This window comes from Engraulis encrasicolus, chromosome 21 (genome assembly GCF_034702125.1).
Source record: "Engraulis encrasicolus isolate BLACKSEA-1 chromosome 21, IST_EnEncr_1.0, whole genome shotgun sequence".
Lineage (NCBI taxonomy): Eukaryota > Metazoa > Chordata > Actinopteri > Clupeiformes > Engraulidae > Engraulis > Engraulis encrasicolus.
The window spans coordinates 12976121-12998915 of NC_085877.1; the positions used below are offsets into that span (position 1 = coordinate 12976121).

At 46.7% G+C, this 22795-nt stretch overlaps 1 protein-coding gene across 3 annotated transcripts in view; it reads left to right on the forward strand.

Moving 5' to 3' along the window:
• Window positions 1–22033, forward strand: part of LOC134436894 (F-box/WD repeat-containing protein 7-like) — a 96258-nt gene extending 74225 nt beyond the window's left edge. For all 3 annotated transcript variants that reach the window (XM_063186221.1, XM_063186220.1, XM_063186222.1), the window contains exons 9-12: window positions 10106–10287; window positions 11343–11568; window positions 16172–16382; window positions 19027–22033. In XM_063186221.1, the coding sequence (XP_063042291.1) occupies window positions 10106–10287; window positions 11343–11568; window positions 16172–16382; window positions 19027–19295 (888 nt within the window). In that variant the 3' untranslated portion in view covers window positions 19296–22033. The remainder of the gene's footprint in view (window positions 1–10105; window positions 10288–11342; window positions 11569–16171; window positions 16383–19026) is intronic.
• Window positions 22034–22795: the final 762 nt, after the last annotated feature.

Consider the following 22795-nt stretch of genomic DNA (forward strand, 5'->3'; position numbering starts at 1 on the left):
TCTCCCAACTGACTGGAAAATTGGCCAATTACAGTGTCCAGCCGAGGGGACGAAGGGGGAGGGATGATGTGAATCGACCAATGGCAGAGTAGAAAAAGCCCAGGCAGCGGTCAGGAGGAGGAGGAGGAAGGGAAGGGGTGATGAAGGCTGTCTGGTCCTGGACGGTGGTGGGGGTAAATGGCATTGGTGTGACAACGGTCCATTGGCCGTCATAAATCTCCCCCCCACTCTGCAATTGTCCTTGAATGGCGGCTCTCTCTTTTTCTTTCCTGAGATGGCGTGAGAGAGGACCACACCGCAGGCATCTTCTAGTCAAAGCTGAAGAGAGCCGGCGGCCACCATAATGCTTCAGCCCAAAGTGGCCAGCCCAGCAGTAATACCTGGCCACAATAGGAGGGTGGCTATATTGATGACAGGCAACAAAGGGTTAACCCACAGGCAGGACAAAATGGAGTGTAAATGGGCTTTTTGGAGGACGGTCCACTCGGTCACTCAACCCTTCCCCATTGCAATAAAGACACACACACACACACACACACACACACACACACACACACACACACACACACACACACACACTTTGAGTTAATAAGTAGGAAGAACGGCCTGCCTAGTGAATAAGACCACACTGGATGCACCATAACCTCAGTCCAACCCCCCACCCCGCTCCTCATTCATGGTTTAATATCAATAGGAGGTCACCTCTTGGTTTGAAGTGTAGTGAAAATGCTGACCTATACAGCGTGATGACCGCTTTATCTGTCCTGTAACCTTGCGCCACTGTATGGTTAGTTAGTTAGCTTATTCGATTCAATTACGCTCTCTCAAAACACGCACGCACGCACGCACACACACACACAGCCGAATGCTCTGGGTGGTTAGATTAAGACAAAGCTGTCGAGACAGTGGGGGGTGTCACTAATGTGTTACCTAATACCAAGGTCTTTATCCAGATGCATTAGCGATGTGAAATGGATGCCATCTCGCTCTCTCGCTGGCCCTCTCGCTCCCTCACTGGCTCTCGGACTGTGTGTGGTGTAGGTTACATCCTTAATGGTCCAGCTGTTGGGGCACACACACACACACACACACGGCCCGTAAGTGTTAAAAGCGCTCTTGTCTGTCGCGGCTAACTAAAAGCCTTTTAGCCCAAGAGGAGGGGTGGGGTTGGGGGTTTGTCTTTCGCCATGTGTAATCATTAACCGCTACCGACTTCCTTTCTCTCTCTCTACTGCAATTATGGACACTGGCTGATGGCAGTTGGAATTGTCACCCATCTGTGTCGTGCTTGGAATTCCACTTGCCTTTTGTTCCGGAACCTTCACAGGTTTTTCTGTCTTTTTTCCGGACATCTGTCGGTTGTCCTAAGAGGATTTTTTAAAGTAGAGCTACTGTTGGGTGGGTGTAATTGCCACAATAGTAGTATGATTTTACATGGTTGGCTATGATTATGTCCTCTTTTGAAAGTCGCTTTGGTTTTAAAGCGTCTACCAAATGCAAAGCAATGTAGTGTAATGTAATGGTTGCATCTTGGTATCAAACTACTAAAGTCGTAATTACATATGTAAGAGTACTTCTACTTCATACATCTGGTTTCGTGAGTGTTTTGGACGGTCTATGGTGTTGGAGCAGGGCTCGACTTGAATTGTAATTGGTGTCTGTGCATGAGGCAAGGTTGTGCTAATCGCTCGCAGGAAGCTGGCTGGCTTTACCGGACTTGCAAGTCAGCGTATGGTCATTGCAATCCCCCATTGATTCAGGATGGGTTTAAGGATTAATGGTGAAAGTTATCCTCTTAATCTTTTCCCCCCTCCTGCCTGCTGTCTCTGGTCCCTAAGGCATCCTCACTTGCGCCTCTCTCTCTCTCTCTCTCTCTCTCTCTCTCTCTCTCTCGCTCTCGCTCTCGCGCTCGCTCTCTCTCTCCCCCTCTCTCTCTCTCCTTGGCTCACTTACTCTCTCGGTGTGTCTCTTGTCTCTCTCTGTGTGTTTCTCTCTCACGCTCTCTCTCGCTCTCGCTCTCTGTCTCTGCTCTCTTTCCTCCGTCTCTTATTCTTTCCCAAGGCGTGATTGTGTCTCTCGGGGTTTGTCCCTCGTCCCTTAACCGGAGGGTGAAGAAGTGAATATCTAATCTGTCCATCTGTTTTGTGTGACAGTGGAACATCCTTCCAACAAGAGAATGAGAGATGAGCACAATGAACAACAAGGGGAACAAGGAGGGAAGGAGGTATTGAATTGGGATGGGGGCGCAGCATAGCTAGAAAGAAAAAAAAACTAGGGTGAGTGAGAGAAGTAGGGTCTTGGGAATTGATGGAGAGACAGAGAAAGAGAGGGGGGAGAGACGTGGGGACTTTGGAAGCTGTCAACAAGTTTTTCCCGAGGATTTTCCCTCATCAGCAGGGATGAATTCATGTCTCTGATTTCTGCTGCTGGTTTCGATTGGGAGGGAAATCTGTTCTCTCCAGCCCTGCGCCCCAGTAAAGCCGCTTTACTCTACTGTACTGCAAGCGTAGGAGCCTCTCGCCTGGCCCGAATCTCTGGGATTACAACCACACTATTTATCCCGACTACTCCCCTATTTAGAGAGAGCCCTTTTATCTTTTTTATCTTTTTTTCTCTGCCCTTAGGTGCTTTTCCCTCACTCCCATCTCTCATTTGTCTGTCTGTGGCTCCCTTTTTCTTTTAACTCTTACATTTTTATTTTATTTTTTTTAGCCACCATCTTTTATTCTTTCTGTAGGTCTTTGGTTCTTTCCCTTTAATTTTTTATTCCTTTATCAGATCTTTCATTCCGTGTTTCGTTTTCTGTCTTTTTTCTTCTATCTGCCCTTTTTTGTTTTCTCTCGTCTCGTTTCCTTTTCGTCTGTTCTGTTCTGCCTCTCGTCTGTTTGTTGTCTCTTTGCCTTCTCACCTCCTCCTGTCTTATATTAAACATCTCTCCACTGTTCTCCTCCTTCCCCCCTCCCCCTCCCGTGTCTATCAGTAAATCTGCATATGTGCTGCAGTATGGTGTAGTGTGTGTGTGTGTGTGTGTGTGTGTGTGTGTGTGTGTGTGTGTGTGTGTGTGTGTGTGTCGTGGTGTCGTTGTGTGTGTGTGTCGTGGTGTAGTGTGTGTGTGTGTCGTGTGTGTGTGTGTCGTGGTGTAGTGTGTGTCGTGGTGTAGTGTATGTGTGTGTGTGTCGTGGTGTAGTGTGTGTGTGTGTGTGTGTGTCGTGTGTGTGTGTCGTGGTGTAGTGTGTGTGTGTGTGTGTCGTGGTATAGTGTGTGTGTCGTGGTATAGTGTGTGTGTCGTGGTATAGTGTGTGTGTTGTGGTGTAGTGTGTGTGTGTGTCGTTGCAGATAGCTGCTGATAGGCTGCCTACGACGATCCACCCCCTCACACTGCTCTCATTCTTGTGCTCCCCTTCTCTCTCCTTCTCTCCTTCTCTCTCTCTCCTTCTCTCCTTCTGTCTCCTTCTCTCCTTCTGTCTCTCTCTCTCTCTCTCTCTCTCTCTCTCTCTCCTTCTCTCTCTCTCCTTCTCTCCTTCTGTCTCCTTCTCTCCTTCTGTCTCTCTCTCTCTCTCTCTCTCTCCACATCCCTCCCTTCCTCACCTCGAGAGCATCCTGAGCTCCGATGTGCTCCAATGCTCTGCAGATGAGCGTCACGCATCATGACCACTGCCTGGGTGTCTATATATCACACACACACACACACACACACACACACACACACACACGCACACACACACACACACACACACACACACACACACACACACACACACACACACACACACACACACACACACACACACACACACACACACACACACACACACACACACACAGTTCAGTTCAGTGTAGGCTCTCATCACTATCATCATTGTGTGAGGGAGAAGAATATTCTTTCAATCACACACACACACACACACACACACACACACACACCAGGTGCTGCGGAGGCTCTGGCTGCCTTCGCCGCCGATTGTGTTTGTAAAATGACCTGGAGCGGATCTCTGTCCTCTCTAGGTAATCTCTCTGTTTACTGTCAAGGCGAGGCACGCTTTATTTGCAGCGGCGATGCAGTTCACGCACTACGCAAAGGTAGTTCATTGTTATGAACAGCTTACTTCATCCTCCCCTGCCGCAAAAGGTCAGGTTGTTGGATGCATGCATATACACAGAATAAAAACTCGTACACCAATTCTACAAAGGGCAGGTTAGACGCAATATGGGCAAGAATAAAAACCTGTACAATTATTCAGACTCGGGCTATATCAGTACTCAGGCCAAAGAAAAGCACTTTTATGACCCATCCTAGTTGTTGATTTTCTGTAGCTTCTTATTACAGATGGGCAGGTCGACGGGCCTATTCACTTTCTGCTGAAAATACTCGACTGCATCATAATAACATGGCTGTGACTTTACCAAGAGCCTTAAGTAACAGATTAAGACGTGGTCATTACAATTTAGATGACTGTAAGTTTATAACAGGCTCTCTGCAAAGTGGTTAGATGGTTTTACTTGCCCTGTAGTAGAAATTGCAATTCTATCCCTCTCGACAAAAGGCCAACCGAAAACAGTCTCTTCTCGTACCAGTGAGGGCTATTATTTGCTGTTTATGGTTACTGAGTCAGTGGAGACACACACACACACACACACACACACACACACACACACACACACACACACACACACACACACACACACACACACACACACACACACACACACACACACACACACCCTGCCTGGAGCTCCTGTGTTTTTTTACAGGGATCTCTCTCCTCCCCCCGTTCCGTACTCCGTCAGCACAGTTCAGTTTCGGTGTACATTCCTTCTGCAAACAAGAGACTGCACCTTCCACCTGCCGCGCTCTCTCCTGTCTGGACCTGCCGGGCCCTCCCTGCAACCTGCCCAGGCCATGTGCTCTAGAGGTGTGTGTGTGAGAGAGTGTGTGTGTGTGTGTGTTTGCCTGCCTGAGAGAGAGTGCGTGCGTGCGTGCGTGCGTGCGTGTGTGCATGTGCGTTCGGAAGTACACAGGAAAAGACACATCTGTGTGTACGCTATGTGCTCTCCAACTGTGCCGCAGAGATGTGGGTGTCTGAGTCTGTCTGTGTCTTTGTGTGTGTGTGTGTGTATGCCTTGAAAAGGCAGGTGTGTGTAGGTGAGCAATAGAGGGAATAGACGTGTGCTAGAGTGTGCAGGAGGAGGGAAGCAGGCAAGTGGGCGAGCTCACTGAGGAGTGGAGGAGAGGAGAGGAGAGGAGAGGAGAGGGTGGCAGGCAGGCAGTACAGACTACAGGCAGGAAGAGGCAGCACAATCACAGGCGTGGCAGAGGCACGCACAGCATAAAAGACCTGCAATGCAGAATCCACTCACTCATCCACACACACACTCCACAGCCTAGCATGGGGCTGCACATGTTTCAACACTTGTTCCAACTTTTTATGCAGTCTGACTTGTCTCTCTGTCGCTCTGACTGCCTCTCTGACTTTTCTGTCTATCTGTATGACTATCTATCTCTCTATCGCTCTATTTGACCATCTTTTTCTCTCTCTTTATCTATTTATCTATCTATCTGTTTCTGTCTGTCTGACTATATGATATTATAGAGAGAGACAGAAAGAGAGACACAAATATATATCTATCTCTCTATCCCTCTCTCCATCTCTCTTTAGCATATCTGCATCTGTCCTTCTATCTGTCTGTCTATCTGACTGTCTGTATGTGTATGTCTCAGCCTGAGGAAAACTGCAACTGCAGGGCTCAAGATTCACCCAAGACAGGAGCGATGATCTAGTGTGCACATGTTTCCGTTTCTTTCCGCAGTTCCCTGTATCCTCTGTGTCTGAGTCTGAGGAGGGAAAGCTGGAAGATTTAGTGTCCTGCGGCCGAGGAGATTGGGGTTGAGATGATCTCACCTCAGCTGCTGCCCAGTTCTTATCTTGTGTTTGTTTGTATCTCTGAGCCTCCGAGGGGAAACTGGGAACTGCAGGGCGTAGAATTTGGCAAGATGAGGAGATTGGGGAGGGATGATGTGATGTTAGCTGCAGCTTCCAGGAGTGCCCAGTGTGGGGACGGGTCACCGGTCTCTCTTGCGGCCCTGGAGGAGGTGACTTTGGCCTAGGCTATCCTTCAGGCTGTAGTTAGTGGGGTGGGTATTTTCTGTCTGGGAGTCTACAGTGAGATGAGTCACTTGAATGTCTACCGACTCTAGCAGAGGTAGCTTTGGACTGGTCTATATTTTCAGGCTTTAGTTGGGGGTGGATGTCTTGGGTGGGGATGGAGTCCTCTTATTCTGGGAATCTACAGCGATGGGGGTCACTGGTCGGTCTTGCCACCCTGTCAGAGTTGGCTTTAGCCAGGGCTGACATGCAGACTTTAGGTGGGGGTTTGGAAGGAGTATTTTTTTTCTGGAAGTCTACCATGGTATGGGTCACTGGTCTTGCTTCCCTGCTTTAGCCAGGGCTGTCAGGCAGACTTAAGTTAGGTGGGGGTGTTTTTTTCTTTTCTTCTGGTTGTCTGTCTACATTGGGATTATTCGCTGGTCTGCCTAGCTAGCCTGGCAGGGGTGTCTTTGGTTTGGGCTTTCCTGCAGGCTTTCAGGAGGGCAGGGAGGGAGTGGGTGGATGTGTTATTTTGGCCAAGGGCAACTGGGGCGGAGTATGTGTGGAATGTCAGGTGCGAACGCTGGCAAAGCCATTGCGCCCCGGCAACCGCCTCAATATTTACCCACGTTACCTAGGTAACCCTAACGGTCTCGGAGAGAGGGCAGGAAGGAGTCGTGTGGAGTGGAAGAGAAGGGAACGGATCGGAAGTTGGGGAGGAGAGAGGGCATGGGGAGGGCGGAGGACAGAGAAAGAAAGAGATAGATAGAGAGAGAGAGAGAGAGAGAGGGAGAGACAGAGGGGGAGAAAGGTATTTACGGAGCTTAGCTGTGAGCAGCCAGAGCTTCGATATTTGTCTGTGTTTTTGGCGACTTTGGCCATCAGGAACTTGTCAGATCTCGACACCTCAATGTTTTGCCGGTGCTAGTGTGTCTGAGTGCGTCTCGCTTGCTTGCGGGTGTGTGTGAGGGGGACTAGAGAGAGAGAGGGAGGGAGGGGGTGTATGTGTGTGTCTTGCTCCTGTGTCTGTGTGTTTGTTTGCTTGCACTAACACTGTTGTGGGAAAGAGAGCAGTGGCGGCGGTTGGCTGCTGCTCCGCTTGGCAGATTTATTCCCCTGTTGTCCGCATAGCCAGCCGCCAGACCACAGGAGACTCCCCGCACCAAGAACTGCACACGTCAGCAGCCACACACACACACACACACACACACACACACACACACACACACACACACACACACACACACACACACACACACACACACACACACCCATATACGCATATATCCAAACACACACTTACACACTCTCATCCTTTGTGGTGTTCACACACAGACACACACTCAGCCTTTGTGGTCTGTACATACACACATTCATACACACATTTTCTGTCTTGCACGCTATCATCCTTTGCGGTGTACCCACTCTGATGTGGACATGATTCCCGCATTCCTTATCTGCGAAAAATTTCTTACAAAAGAATTTCATGAGCATTTAGCGCTATTGAAGACGGTGGGGGTGGCGGTCGGAGGAGTAGAGGGGGGGCTGGGTGGATGTAAAAAGGTCTCAGGAGACAAATGCGCGGCTTTGAGCTATTCCCGTCATTGATCAGGTTAGTAACAGAGGTCTAGACCTTTCTTTTTCTTCTCCCTCTCTGTCTCTCTCTTCCTCCCTCCCTCTCTCCCTCCCCTTTCTTTTCTTTCGATCCTTTCCTCTCATCTCATCTCATCACCTCCTCCTCCTCCTCCTCCTCCTCCCAACCGCAGATCAACAAGCTCATAGCTCATTTGTTGTCGTCTTCTCTCACCATCTCACTTTCTTTCTCTCTCTCTCTCCCCCGTCTGTGTCTCTCTAGCTCTCTCTCTCTCTCTTGCTCTTTTTCTCTTTATCTCTATCCCTCTGTCTGTCTGTCTTTTTATTTTTTCCTTAATTTGCATGGCGCGTTTCCTCCCCATCAGAGGAATTAATGGCATCGACTTAAATTCGCCCGATTACATTAAGGACGCAAGGCAAATGAGGGGCCGCGCCGGGTTGCGAGACGCGACGGGACTCTCTGCCATCAATATCCCATTAGGCGCCCCCCTGATTAGAGCGCCGTCAGAGACTTTGCTTCGTCTCGCCTCGCTCAAGTCAGCATCATGGTCTCTTTCCTCCCCACGACTGCTAAAGACGAGGTGCTCCACTCAGACAAACCTCCCCTTATTTCCCTTTCTAGTCTTTGTGCGTGCTGCGCACTCGCAGATGTTGGTAAACGATGCTGAAAAAACAGGGACGTGATGGGTGTTGGTGTGTTTGGATGTGTGTGTGTGTGTGTGTGTGTGTGTGTGTGTGTGTGTGTGTGTGTGTGTGTGTGTGTGTGTGTGTGTGTGTGTGTGTGTGTGTGTGTGTGTGTGTGTGTGTGTGTGTGTGTGTGTGTGTGTGTGTGTGTGTGTGTGTGTGTGTGTGTGTGTGTGTGTGTGTGTGTGTGTGTGTGTGTGTGTGTGTGTGTGTGTGTGTGTTTGGTGGCTTGCTGGAGGGAAATACTCTTGTTTTTGTGAGGCTGAATGGATTGATGAGATGAAGGAGGGAGATGGCAGCAGTCTGTGCGGAAGAACTTGCAACAACAAGAAATGTGCTGCAATCCAAAGGGGAAAGCTGGGGGGATTTGAGGTGGAGGTGGTATTTTCCACTGGCTTTTTGGAGGAGATGGTGTGTTTGTAACTAATCTCACTAAGTAGGTAGTCTTATCTTGTGTATGGTGGTGGTGGTGCTACAGTCTGAATGGGGACAGTGGAGTGGAGTGGGGAGCCCCGATGGTGTGTGTGTGTAAATAATCTCACTAAGTAGTGGAGGGTGGGGTGTAGGGGTGTATGAGTGTGTCTGTGCGTATATGTTGAGGTTTAGAGCAAAAATGGCTGGCAAGCTTTTGCAGTCGGCATGAATCATATCTTCCTCTTCCTGTCATCCCCCCCCCAACGCAGGAACGCAGGCACACACACACGCACACACACACACACAAATGCTCCCCATGCCTTATCACAATATTTTCCGACTGCATTCTCTCTCTGTCTCTCTCTCTGTGTCTCTCTCTCCCTGAGCAAATAAATGAAAATGGTCGCTTGAAAGGAAAAGCATTACAGGGAGGATTGTTAAGGCTGAGACGGAATAACAATAGCAAATAATTCCAAATCCATTAATAACATTTGCTATGGCTGTTGTCTGCCCCTCCCTCTCTCCCGCCCCTCCCTGTCTGTGCCTCCCTGTTTTGCTGTTTTCTTCTCCGTTTTGGCGCTCATCTCAGTTTCTATCAGTCTCTTCAGTCTTTTTCTCTCAGCCCCTCTCCCTGTCATGTGTTTTGTAGCTTATATGTAAGAACATACATCTCTCTCAAACTGCAAAACCAGTTTACCTACGGGTACCAATAAAGTAAACTGAACTGAACTGAAGGATGTTCATCGATGAGTGACTGGTTGGACCTGTGCAATGTGTAGTAGCCCTATGTATCTGCTGCTGGACAGCGTATTGTCTCTGGGATTAATGAACTTTCTCTCTCGCTGTCTCTCGCACACTCACTCTCTCTCTCCTTCTCCATCTTTTTTTGACAATCTAAGAATTTAAAAGTTAATCACTTTTCTCGATAAATTCGATATGTCAAAATCTATTTCGGGATGTTTCACGTTCTCGCTATACCATAAATCTCGATGTATCGCCCACCCCTATAGGTATGTTTGACTAACACTCTCTCTCCTGTCCCCTGTAATGTCTGCGTATGCTGGTGAGCCACACATTCTGATATGCATGTCTGACTAGATTAACACGCTCTCCTCCTCTCCTCTCCTCTCCTCTCCTCTCCTCTCCTCTCCTCTGCTCTCCTCTGCTCTCCTCTGCTCTCCTCTGCTCTCCTCTGCTCTCCTCTGCTCTCCTCTCCTCTCCTCTCCTCTCCTCTCCTCTGCTCTCCTCTGCTCTCCTCTGCTCTCCTCTGCTCTCCTCTGCTCTCCTCTCCTCTCCTCTCCTCTCCTCTCCTCTGCTGTCCCCTGCAGTGTCTGCGTACGTTGGTGGGTCACACGGGGGGCGTGTGGTCGTCCCAGATGCAGGACAGCACCATCATCAGCGGCTCCACCGACCGCACCCTCAAGGTCTGGAACGCCGAGACGGGCGAGTGCGTACACACGCTCTACGGACACACCAGCACCGTGCGATGCATGCACCTGCACGGGAAGAGGTGAGGCCTTGTGTGTGTGCGTGTGTTTGCGTTTGCGTGCAGACTTCATGTGCATTTGCATGTGATACTGTCTATACCTTTATATTGTTTTTAATGTGTGTGAGAAAATGGATGTCTGAGAGAGGGAGAGGGGTGTTTGAGAGAGGGAGAGAAAGTGTGTAAACATGACCACATTGTGGTGCATATTTAAGATGAGTCAGCATTTTTTTTTTTTTTACACACCGAGGGAGAGAAGTAGGCCTATGTGCTCATGTATGTGTATAAGTAGGTCATTTAATGTGTGTGTGTGGCGATGTTGGTCGGTGTTCATATGGGGATAAGTGTGCATTTGAGATGTGTAAGCATTTTTTCGAGCTGTAGGGTAGTGTGTGTGTGTGTGTGTGTGTGTGTGTGTCTTCCTGAATGTATACATTAAGAGGCACCTCACCTAGAAGTGTGTGTGTGCGCACTGCGCACACTCTCCACTCAGCCTTTGTGCTAACTACGCTTATCAGATTTGGAAGTAAACTGCGGCAATAAATTTCCGAAGCGCTAAGCAGCCTTAACTCCGGAATAAGAAACTGCTTTAAAAAGAGCTAGTGCCTCTTTTCCGTGCCACCTATTATTTCCTCCACCACCTAGGTACTTAATGATATTCTCGTTTCCCTCCCTTCCTCTCCTTCTGTCCTCCACTCTCTTTCTCCCCTTTCCTCCATTTATTACTCTCTCTATACATTCTGCTCTCTCGTCACTCTCCCCTTCCTTGCATTTTTATTTTCTCCTTATCTCTCCTTCCTTCACATCCCCTCTTCTTCCATCCTTCCCTCTCCCCCCCCCCATCATTTTTTTCTTTCCCTCCCTCCCTCTCTTCCCCCTCTCCCTCCATTCCTCATTCTTTCTCTTTTTGTTTTGTGCTCACTCTCCTCCATCCCTCGCTCTCCTATTTACTCGTCCCACTCTCCAACCCCCACCCCACTCCCTCCCCTCTCTGCATCTTATCCACCCTTATCCCCTCTCCTCTCCTCTCCTCTCCTCTCCTCTCCTCTCCTCTCCTCTCCTCTCCTCCTGTCCTGTAGGGTGGTGAGCGGCTCTCGTGACGCCACGCTGCGCGTGTGGGACGTGGAGTCTGGCCAGTGTCTGCACGTGCTGATGGGCCACGTGGCGGCCGTGCGCTGCGTCCAGTACGATGGCCGGCGTGTGGTCAGCGGCGCCTATGACTTCATGGTCAAGGTGTGGGACCCCGAGACAGAGACCTGCCTACACACGCTGCAGGGACACACCAACCGCGTCTACTCGCTACAGGTGAGGCATCGGAGAGACGCAGTAATAGACTTTTAGCATTAGTTTATTACAGAGGTTCCCCACCTTTTCCAATTTGGGGCCCACTGGAAAATGTTCATAAAAGTTCAAGGCACCACCTCTGACCCAATAATAAATTCAACAACTCAAATAAATGGTCATCAACAACACACACACACACACACACACACATACACACACACACACACACACACACACACACACACACACACACACACACACACACACACACACACACACACACACACACATACACATACACATACACATACACATACACATACACACACACACACACACACTATTTTGATTTTTAGAGAATGATTTCAAGGCCCAATTTGAAAACCTTCCCACAGTTTGCAAATGACTGGTTTATTGTTAAAAGGGCTAGTGTAGGGTTGGCATATGCAGGGTTCCCGCGGGTTATTAAAAATATTAAAAAGGCATTGAATTTAGTTATCCAGCATTAAGAGCATTAATAGCATTGAATTAGCTGTTAAAAGTCGGGAATTTTTTTCACTGCGGCATTAAATTTTCAAAAAAACATTTCAGTGTGCAACCTAAAGGACGAAGTTTTTTTTTCATAATGAAGATGACGCACAGAACGTCAATACCCATGATTCGTTGTAGAACGCTACTGTAAACACAAATCTAGAGTGCAGCGGCGTCATTTTTTGATGAGGTGAGGTGAAGAATGGGAAAGTGCCGGTTTAACCCCAAGTGGCTGAAGGATCCAAAATACTTTTGGGTAAAATCTGTGCCGAATGACCGCGAGGCGTGCTGCACACTATGCAAGAAAACGTTTACGCTGGGCTTTTTTCATAATGAAGATGACGCACAGAACGTCCATTCGTTGCACTGTAAACACGTGCACAAACCTTGAGTGCTGCAGCGACAACGGGAAGAAATCCTCCGCTGTCATTTGTAGCCATTTCAATTTCATGACAAAGCTGTGTTACAAACGCAATTAGGCTACTTGGCGAGACAGACCTATCATTGGTCGCAACTAGTAGATGTATCACCAACGACCACCGACATTAAATAACACACTCTTGTTTGAGGAGCTCCTAAACGCGTTAGCAGAAAACAAGGCGACGTCATGCAACATTTAGCCTCTTTTTAAAATCTTGCATTGAATTTTTGAGGTGGCCAATAATAACCACAGACGCGTAACCGCGGTTAAATCACACACTGGTTAGGCTACAGTGCACTCCACACACCAACGCGTGGGCACGCTATACCTGTTGGTAGCAAACTTGACTCGTATCAAATCCCGTCTCTGAACTATTTCCCCTTGCTGTTCGGAAAAAAAGACGACTACTTCGTTGATCTTGTTTTAATCGATGCGCTGCTAAACCAGGAGACCTGACCCATCTATGAATAGGGGGGCTCACGGCGCATTTCCTTACTGAATCATGCTCAGATAATGCATACTTCCCAGAATTGCGCATGGTGAAAAATAGTAAACAAGCATGGACGCATGCATGGTCTTATCGGATAATCATTATTGTGGCCATTCGACTATGGCAGTGCTATTCTCAAATACCTGTGAAACACTAAATTAAGGGGGATCATTACTTGTACAACTAGCCCTATGACCAATAACTTGTTGACTCAAAAAATGAGTGGGTTATTGTCAGTTTAACGCTCAAATTGTAAATGGTACATTTAAATGTAGGCAATTATGCTTTTTGAACGTCATTATAATGGAGTGAAGAAAAACGATTAGGCCTAATTATTAGGCCCAACAACAATAATAATGGTCTACTCCAATTTAGTCTGATAGGTTTACATTATATTGGCTAATACATGTTGAAAGACAGATAGGCCTACTGTATGAATATAGGTTACAGTACATGTGCAAATTATGATTAGGCCTATGATTGGTCTACTTCATCCTAGAAAATGTCAATAGCCTATAAAAAACAGCAAATGTTCCAATTCTTTCTGTGTTTGGCTGATCGGTGATCATCACAGCAAGTCGGTAATCTGCAATTAACAAATAAATAGTGCTTTTGAAGCAGCTTTTGAATTCAATTCTGGGGTTTGTTTAAGTAAATAAATCTGAGATGCTACAATGCAACTTTGCATGTGTTTTAATTGTATTTTCCATAAATGTACATTCTTGTGCCAAACAGAGAGGTAATCTCTTAAGAAGTAATGAGGTTTGAATTTGATACGCGCTTTCTTAATTGAATTTCGTTCAATATTATTGAAATAATGGGTGCGATAAAAGTATTAAATTTTATGTGAACATGCATTAAAAAAGGTCTTAAAAGCATTGAATTTAGGTTTAACAATCCTGGGGGAACCCTGATATGAGACAAGAGACCTGCCTGCACACGCTGCAGGACCACACCAACATCGTCCACTCGCTTCAGGTGAGGGGGAAACCACAAATGTAACAAGCAAAAGAAAAAGGGGGTTGTGGATATCTTCTTTAAGAGGTTAAGAGGTTTTGTCAATACGCATACTGCAGGGACACATCAACCACGTCTACTTGCTACAGTTGAGGGGAACCACAGATCTAAGAAAAACAAGTGGGTTTAAGAGATTTGGTGAATACTCACTCAACTGCAGTTAGTATGACCGAATGGACATGAGAATTTTATGAACCAGCAAAGAACTACTTTCTTAAGCAAGGAATATTACATTGGTGTTTGTGAAGTCGCAATTCAAAAGTGAGTTTTAAGATTGTAAATTGACTTCAAACACGAGTTTGGCAAAACATGTCACTGCCTTTTGGCCATGAAGGCTAGTAGCTATTTGCTATAGGAGAGCAAAATGCAGTTTGCATAGGCGGACATGGCTTTCAACGACTGGAATAAAATGGTACAGCAGCAAGTGTGCTTTCTTCAGTGAACGATTTCATCACAATAGCAAAATTGGTGCTATAAAGTCATTTCCAGTCTAAACTCAGTTTGACAAAAAAAAAACATGTAGTCACTGCCTCTCGGCTATGTAGGGCAGTTTTTGTTACCTTGGCAACATGTGGTACATGGCTACTCGAGGGAGAAGCGGCACATTGTGTGCTTGCGCATATCGCTTGTGTGTGAGGATGCTGCAAGCGATGGGAGTGCCATTGCAGCAGTCCAGGATGTGAGAGGAGAATGTATGTAAAAACCTGTTGATGCATGGATGGATACATCTGAACTTTTTGGTGCATCTGTATTTGTATTTCTTTCTGCATCTGTATTCGAAGATTTTCACATAAAATCAGTAGTCTTTTGTACACTAGGTCCCTGGTTCTTTTTGCGCTGTAGTCGGCACTGAGTTTGGGCTGCATGTTGTAGTACCCTGACGACCTGGGTTTGAGGGCAGGGTGCTGTGTAGTACCTCACCCTTCCACATTGCCAAAAAATACTAATGGAGGTTTCCTTGTGGAGCTAATTGGTACTTGCACTTTTACTGGTTTCACCCTACAAGGAACTACACTGGCCGAACATCCATTTATTGTGCGTGGATGAATACATGAATACACACACAGCTTTTTAAGTACACTAATCGCATCAACTGTGAAGGAAAGCTTTTGAATGTCAAGGAAAGCTTTGGGGGAACACACTGGTACACATTGTATGGCAGGGCTTTCTTTTACTCTTCAAAGACTTGTGAGTTGGTAGATGTTCAATAGGAATGTGATTCCTGTGGTAAAGGCACTTCTTTTTGTCATATCCTTTGCCCCACTTTTTTGCTTTGTGGCGTGCAACAGATGGGGAGCTTCGTACGCCAGTGCAGGCAACACTACAGGGAGATACAGCGCTTGCACAATGTTCCATCTGTTCGTTTAGCTTATAAGTGGATAAACAAATGCACGTTTGCACGGGTCCATTGAACTGCTAATGGAAGCCTAACAAGTGTTGTGAAGTTTGGTGAAAATGTTTACTGGGAGGGAATATCACGGCAGAGTGTCGTATTTGGCTCTATTTAGGGACGGATGTCTGAGGAGAGGAGAGGTAGGGTACAGGCAGAGAGAGAGCGGTTCCATTGGCCCATTGTTTCCGGGTTCTATTATTGAAAGGGGGAGGTGGGGGAAATCCCCCTTTAGGCAGACCTAGGCAGACCTAAGGACTGTTCTATTCATTGTAGGAGCATTATGACATGCCCCTTTAGGCAGACCGGAACCTGGTCACGTTAGGTGCCCATAGAAACCTATTATGTTGGCCTATCTCTATATACTTAAAGAATCTCTGGTACAGATCCTTCCCTAGTCCACCAGGATGATGCACAATAATCCACAATTATGGTGTCAAACAACATGTATATTATACACAAATATCTTGCATATCGAGATCATGCATCCTTTTACAAAAGGCACAGGTCTGCCTCATCTCTTCCCATTTTGATAGAAGCAAATAAGAGTTTGGGGGAAAAAAAACCCTTCAAGCACAAGGATGCTGTGTTCTGCTAGAAAGTGTTAGGGAAAAACGGTCATATTTCCTCCTTTCTCTCACTCCCTCCCTACACAACTGGCAGGGATGTCTTAGACTCTAAGAAACATGAAACTTTGAGTTCTCAACTCTTACTCTCTCTTCTCAATTCTCACTCTTCTTTTGCATCTCTCTTCTCTTCCTCTGCTTCCGTCCAGTTTGACGGCATCCACGTGGTGAGCGGCTCGCTGGACACCTCCATCCGCGTGTGGGACGTGGAGACGGGCAACTGCGTCCACACGCTAACGGGCCACCAGTCGCTCACCAGCGGCATGGAGCTCAAGGACAACACTCTGGTCTCGGGCAACGCCGACTCCACCGTCAAGATCTGGGACATCAAGACCGGACAGTGCCTCCAGACGCTGCAAGGTAAAGAAAAGAGGCCTTAGACATGGAGAAAGGTGTCTGTATCTATGCTGGGAGTGTGAATGTTAGCGAGACAGACTATAGTATTACGGTGTCTCCAGACTGGTTAAGATGTTAGGAACTTTGAAGATAAAGACGTATCTTTACTGGGTGTGTGAAAGCACAGGGGAACTTTGGTACAGTACAGAGAATTCATTTGGATAAAAAGGCAAGTGGATGAATGTCATTGAAAAACTGATAGAACTAATGATGAACTGAAACGGTGAATGAGTGAACGTGAGTGGGGGCAGCTGTGGCCTAGTGCTTAGGGAGTTGGCCTTTCCATCTGGGGGGTTGTCTGTTCAAATCCCACCTGACCCCCCCTACACCTCCATCCATGGCTGAAGTGCCCTTGAGCTAGGCACCTCACCCCACATTACTCCAGGGACTGTAACCAATACCCTGTGAATAACTAAGTAGCTTTGGTTAAAAAGTGTCAGCGAAGCGTATCGTAATGTAAAGGGCATTTCGCACGGAGCCTGGATGTGTGAAAAACAGTCATACTGGGATTCTTAACTGGGGGTCAGTGTTGCACTGATATAGAAACAAAGGAAGATGCAAATGACTGGATGCATGTCCTAGATTTGGGGGTTTCAAAAACTAGACGAGACAGTGCTTCCAAGCTCAGACAAAAAAAACCCCAAAGTTTCAGACAAAGACTGGGTGTATGCACGAGAGAGATGGAAACCGTCTCCATATGGTGCCTGTATGAACAAGGTAGACAAAAAGGCAAGATGAGATAAAAATGGCAGGAGGGAAGGGATGGGTGTCCCCATAGAGAGTAAGAGGAGGTTGAGGTACAGCTGGTCGGCATTCAGTAGCAAGCAGGCCGTTATTTATGGACTTTAATTAGAATTGGAGGGTGGGGGTGGAGGGGTGTTAAAATTGGGATTCAGTAGGTCAGGCCAACAGTGGGGGCACTGGGTATTTCCAGACACACACACACACACCCACCCGCCTGCCCGCATCCCCACACAAAGGTGACGGAAAAGGCAGTACAATGGTCCCTGCATTCCTGGCCGATTTGCTCAGCCGAGCGAGACAGGGCTCGATCCGCCGCGTTTTTTTTTTTTTTTTTTAAACCCCCCCCCTTTACAATTACGCTACAAAAACAAAACACACCGAGCCAGGGCAAGTAGACAAACAGCCATTCATGGAGAAAACGGCGTGAGATACACCACACTGCCTCAACTTGACTTCATAGCAGCTCTTTAGCTCTCCCTCCATCTCTCTCTCCCTCCCTCTCTCTCTCCCTCCCTCTCTCTCTCCCTCCCTCTCTCTCCCTCTCTCTCTCTCTCTCAGGCTATTTGTCTGTGTGCATCAGGATTTGTGATCATCCGTTGCACATTGCACAAATCTCTCCACTTACCCACTCAAAAGTCACCAGAAAGCGTAGTGCCAATTTGCCACTCGCTGAGAATTCGGATAGAAAAAAAAGAGGAGTGTTTACTCGATGAAAGGAAATCCATCCAAACTCTTCTCTTCCTCCCCCTCAGCCCTCTTGTTTAAAGTACTCGGACTAATGAAGTGGGGATGTGTTATGTGCAGTGTCTTGCAGTGCCGTGATACAAAGAAAAAGAAACTTCGAATAAGCTTTGCAGTACGCTAAGGCGCTAACTGGCATTGTCATTTGTTGTGGATACTGGCATTGTGGATGCTAAATCCAGAAATGTGCTCGTGTATATCTTTGCTCTGTTGACTTTGGCTGGCTGTCTCTCAGCTGGCTGGGTTAACAAGACATCAAACCAGATCAGACAAGATTGGCGCCCAGGCTATGACGCAGAGCCGTCAAATCTGAAAGCTGCCGGCATTATCTCGTCCAAACGCCACAGTATTAAACCCTCGGGGGAAGGAAGAGACTCGAGGCGTTTTGATTTTGACACCTTTTTCGCAGGCAAACCCTACGGGGTTTTGTTTTTCTTGTCATGTCGTGTCAAGGCAGTCTGTCAGCCAGTCGTCCAGGTCGAAAGAGCCCCATTGATTGTAACGGCCACCAATGGCTAGACTTTTTATCACGTGAGAAGATGGCTGGTAGGCACACATACAGTACATCAAATGTTTAAATCAAGTGCTAGGCTTCAAAATGCTTGGACAAAAAATAAAGTCTTCACTATCAAAGCTCCGGAGCATCAAAAGGTTTTTTTTTTACCATCAATGTTTCTGTCTTTAGTGCCCTTTTTCATGCATGATTGAGTGCTGCCTGAGGCCTGAAAGGCCATGCAAGATTAAGCAAGTTACATTTAAACCTTTTTGATACTTTGCAGGTCTCGCTGTGCAGACTTTTTTTATTTGTCTTAAACTTTTATCACATATCTACGAATTATTAGGAACAAGGTGTTCCAATTTTCCAATCCAAAAATGCGTAGGTACTGGTTGTGGGGTGTGTATTGGATCAATGATGTTAACCTGAGGGTGCTGTGTTGGAAAGCACTTAGGCACCCGACTGTATGTGGGCTTGCTATTCTCATGGATACCCAATCGGAAAAAAGGCAAAAGAAAAAAAATCTTTAAAAATGACTAACCTGTTGTGTGCATCTCTCTCAAAGATGTCAGTTGGCTTATCTGTCTATCTGTCTCCTTCCCTCCCTCCTCCCCGCACTTCCTCCAGGGCCTCACAAGCACCAGAGCGCCGTCACGTGCCTGCAGTTCAACAAGAGCTTCGTGGTGACCAGCTCGGACGACGGCACGGTCAAGTTGTGGGACCTGCGCACGGGCGAGTTCGTGCGCGACCTGGTGAGCCTGGAGAGCGGCGGCAGTGGCGGCGTGGTCTGGCGCATACGCGCCTCCAACACCAAGCTGGTTTGCGCCGTGGGCAGCCGCAACGGCACCGAGGAGACCAAGCTGCTCGTGCTGGACTTTGACGTGGACATGAAGTGAGGAGACTGACAGGGACGCGGATAGATGGATGGACTTGATGGATGGATGGTGGTGAATGGGGATGGACTTGGTGGGTTGGAGTGGGACCTTAGGTTCTCCTCTCCACCACCTCCACCTTGAATGGGATGGGAGGGCTGGGTGGTGGGGTTAGAAGATCCTGCTGTCCCCTCTCATTCATCTTCCACCACTCTAAAACAAAACGTGACTGAAATATCATAACACGCGGATCACTGATGCTGGATGTATGGATGGGGAATGGGGCTGAGTGGGTGGTTGGGGTGGCTGGGGAGTTCCTTGTTCCTCTTGCCCCTGCACCCACCCTAACTACCATGGCCCCAAACCCAGATGGGAGTGGTGTGGTGGAGTGGGGAGTCCGGCTCTCATACTCCTCTTCACCACCACCACCACCACCATGATCCCCAAAACAACATGACTGAAATATCACCACAACACTTGGACCACTGATGGACACTTGAGGGGTTTTCAGTTACCATCTCCCCTTCTAACGAACTCCAAGTTGTCCACACCACCAACCCAACAACAACAACAACAACCACAGCACTCAACTACGACATGAAGGTGATGGGGAAAGTGAAGTTCTTGTTGGTCCGTTCTCAAGGTTGCTTGATGACTTGTCTGTAGGGAGGTTCATGACCGGGGTGCGACAAAGAACATTCTAGAAGTCAGTTTCCACATCACCTCCAAGTTCCGCCCCCTCCTCCCCTTCTTCTTCTGATTAGCTGTCACCTCCCTTTTTGAACTTTTGACACCCAATCAAAACAATACAACAACATTGGAAAAAACAAACAAGTAAAAGGGATGGTTGGCTAGCGCTGAAGCACTGACTTAAAAAAACAAACTGATTCAAAAGGCCAAATTTTTTCCCATCTCCCCCCTGCTGGTGTTGGAGATGTATTGCACAGAAGAAGGAAAAAAGAGCTCCTAGATCTCCGAAACAGCCTGGTGTTCAGCTATAAAATGGGGAATGTGAGTATATAAGGTACTGTAGTGAATGTAGGCTTTTCCTTCAAGAGACATTCATTACAAGGCCAGGCTGTGGAATGACTGCTGCACAAACACCCCACCCCAAACACACGCACACGCAGACACACACACACACACACAAATCTATAAGAGAGCGAGCGAAAGAGGAGATGCGAAGAAATGCGGAACCGCATAAATAACGGACGTTTTCTCACGCCTTGGTAAATATTGTACAAAGGAGAAGAAAAAAAACATGCTGAAAACGGATGTAAATTTTTTTCTAAAGAGAATATGAATATTGCTTCTTATGGGGGTGGGAGAGGGCATGAAAAAAAGTATATATATGTAAGGCACCAGCCTTCAAAAAATTTCACCTCATCACATCTTTTTTTGTTTGTTTTGTTTTCTATTTCTTTTCTCTTTTTTTAAAAACTTGGTTTATTTTGCCGCTGTGTGGTCTCAGCATCTTGGTTTCGAGAGTATATCCCGTACTGTGAAAGTAATGGTCGTTCTTAACGTCATCACTCATCAAAAAATACCAGAAGAAAAGAAAAAAAAACAACCCATCCTTGTTCTACAATACTTGCCAAGAAACTCGCAAGAAGTTTTGACAGTGTTCATACCTGGACCCTGCCCTTTCCCAAATCCTCACCACCCCCCTGTTTCTCAGACTTTTCCCCATCTCTCTTGGCTTACTTGGTCAGGTTTGTGGAACCTCCCTTGCTAAAATGGTCGGCTGCTATTAAGAAGACCTACGCTACTCTTACTCTTTGCCTTTCTGTCTCTTTTTCTTTTGAAATCTATGCTGTTTTTGTTTCATGGCTGTGACGTTTTAGTCCCAGGATGAAATGCTTATCCACCCAACCCAACCCCATCCCACCCTTCTCCCCTTTCAAACCAGACGTTGCTGTGTTGACTTGTCATTTCGTTTGTGCCATTGATGCTGACGCCAAATGTGCCTCCAAGAGGCTAAAACGATGATCTGACAGGTAGTGAGTGGACGAGTGTGCGTGCGTGTGTGCATTGTATGTGTGTGTGTGTGTGTGTGTGTGTGTGTGTACTGTGTGTGTGTGTGTTCTCGTTGAATGAAAGTAATGAAATGGGGCAGTGTGGGTAAAAAAAACAAACAAAAAACAAATCACATCTAGTGCTCTCGTATGGCTTTTTTATGTTCAACGCAAAACTGAGGATGTTAATGGCATTTGGTTACATAATGGTGGTGATGTTAATTTTTTTATATTATAATTATTATTTATTATTGTATATTGCCCACTGTAGTGCGGTGACTTGTGTTTCTGCTTTCTCAATGTCTGATCTTTTTGCTAATGACTAGGCTATTACGAAAGCAAAGCCGTATCTTAAGCTGGCCACACACTCAACATAAAAGGCTGTGTTCTCAATGTTATAAATTGCCATACATCATTCAGTCTTGAACTGTGACATGTGATAGAGCAGTGCTGTCCTTCACGACCCATATTGTTTTCTTCTTCCTCCTTTTTCCTCTTCCTCTTCCTGTGTCCGTCACCTAAACCTCTCCTACCTCCCCCTTCGTTTCTTTCTACTTTGTGTTCCACTCTGGTTTGTGAAATCAGATGAGTCAAGCTTGATGTTCCATTTGAGAAAAAAAAGGTGGGAGTTTGGGGGGAGAGAAAAAAGGATCATCTTTTATCATTTGATCCATTACATTTTTTTTAATCATTGTTATTTTGTTATAAATTATAAAGTGCAATAAAATGTGCGTTATCATTTTTTCAGATCTGTTGTCTTGGTGTTTTCTATGATCTTTGAAGCTGAAAGTATATTAGAGGTATTCTGCAATACATAGGCCTTCTGATTTCTACACACTAACATACAGTGCCCTCCATTATTATTGGCACCCCTGGTTGAGATGTGTTTTTTAGCTTCCAATTATTATTATTATTTTCTAAATAATATGGGACCTTAATGGAAAAAAAGAGAAAAATCCAACCTTCAATACAAGTGCATTTATTCAGTGGGGAAAAAATCCCACATAAAGAAATAATTATTTGACATCAAATAATGTGTGTCACAATTATTAGCACCCCTGTTGTTAATATTTTGTACAACCCCCTTTTGCCAACAAAACAGCACCTAATCTTCTCCTATAATGTTTCACAAGATGGGAAAAGACAGAAAGAGGGATCTTCAGCCATTCCTCTTTGCAGAATCTCTCTAAATCATCCAGAGACCTGGGTCCTCTCCTCTGTACTCTCCTCTTCAGCTCGCCCCACAGGTTCTCAATGGGGTTGAGGTCTGGGGACTGAGATGGCCATGGGAGGAGCTTGATTTTGTGTCTGGAGAACCATTTCTGTGTAGATTTGGCCATATGTTTAGGGTCATTGTCTTGCTGAAAGACCCAGTGACGGCCCATCTTCAGCTTTCGGGCAGAGGGCAACAGATTTTGATTTAAAATGTCCTGGTATTTGAAAGCATTTATGATGCCATGCACCCTAACAAGCTTCCCAGGGCCTTTGGAAGCGAAACAGCCCCACAGC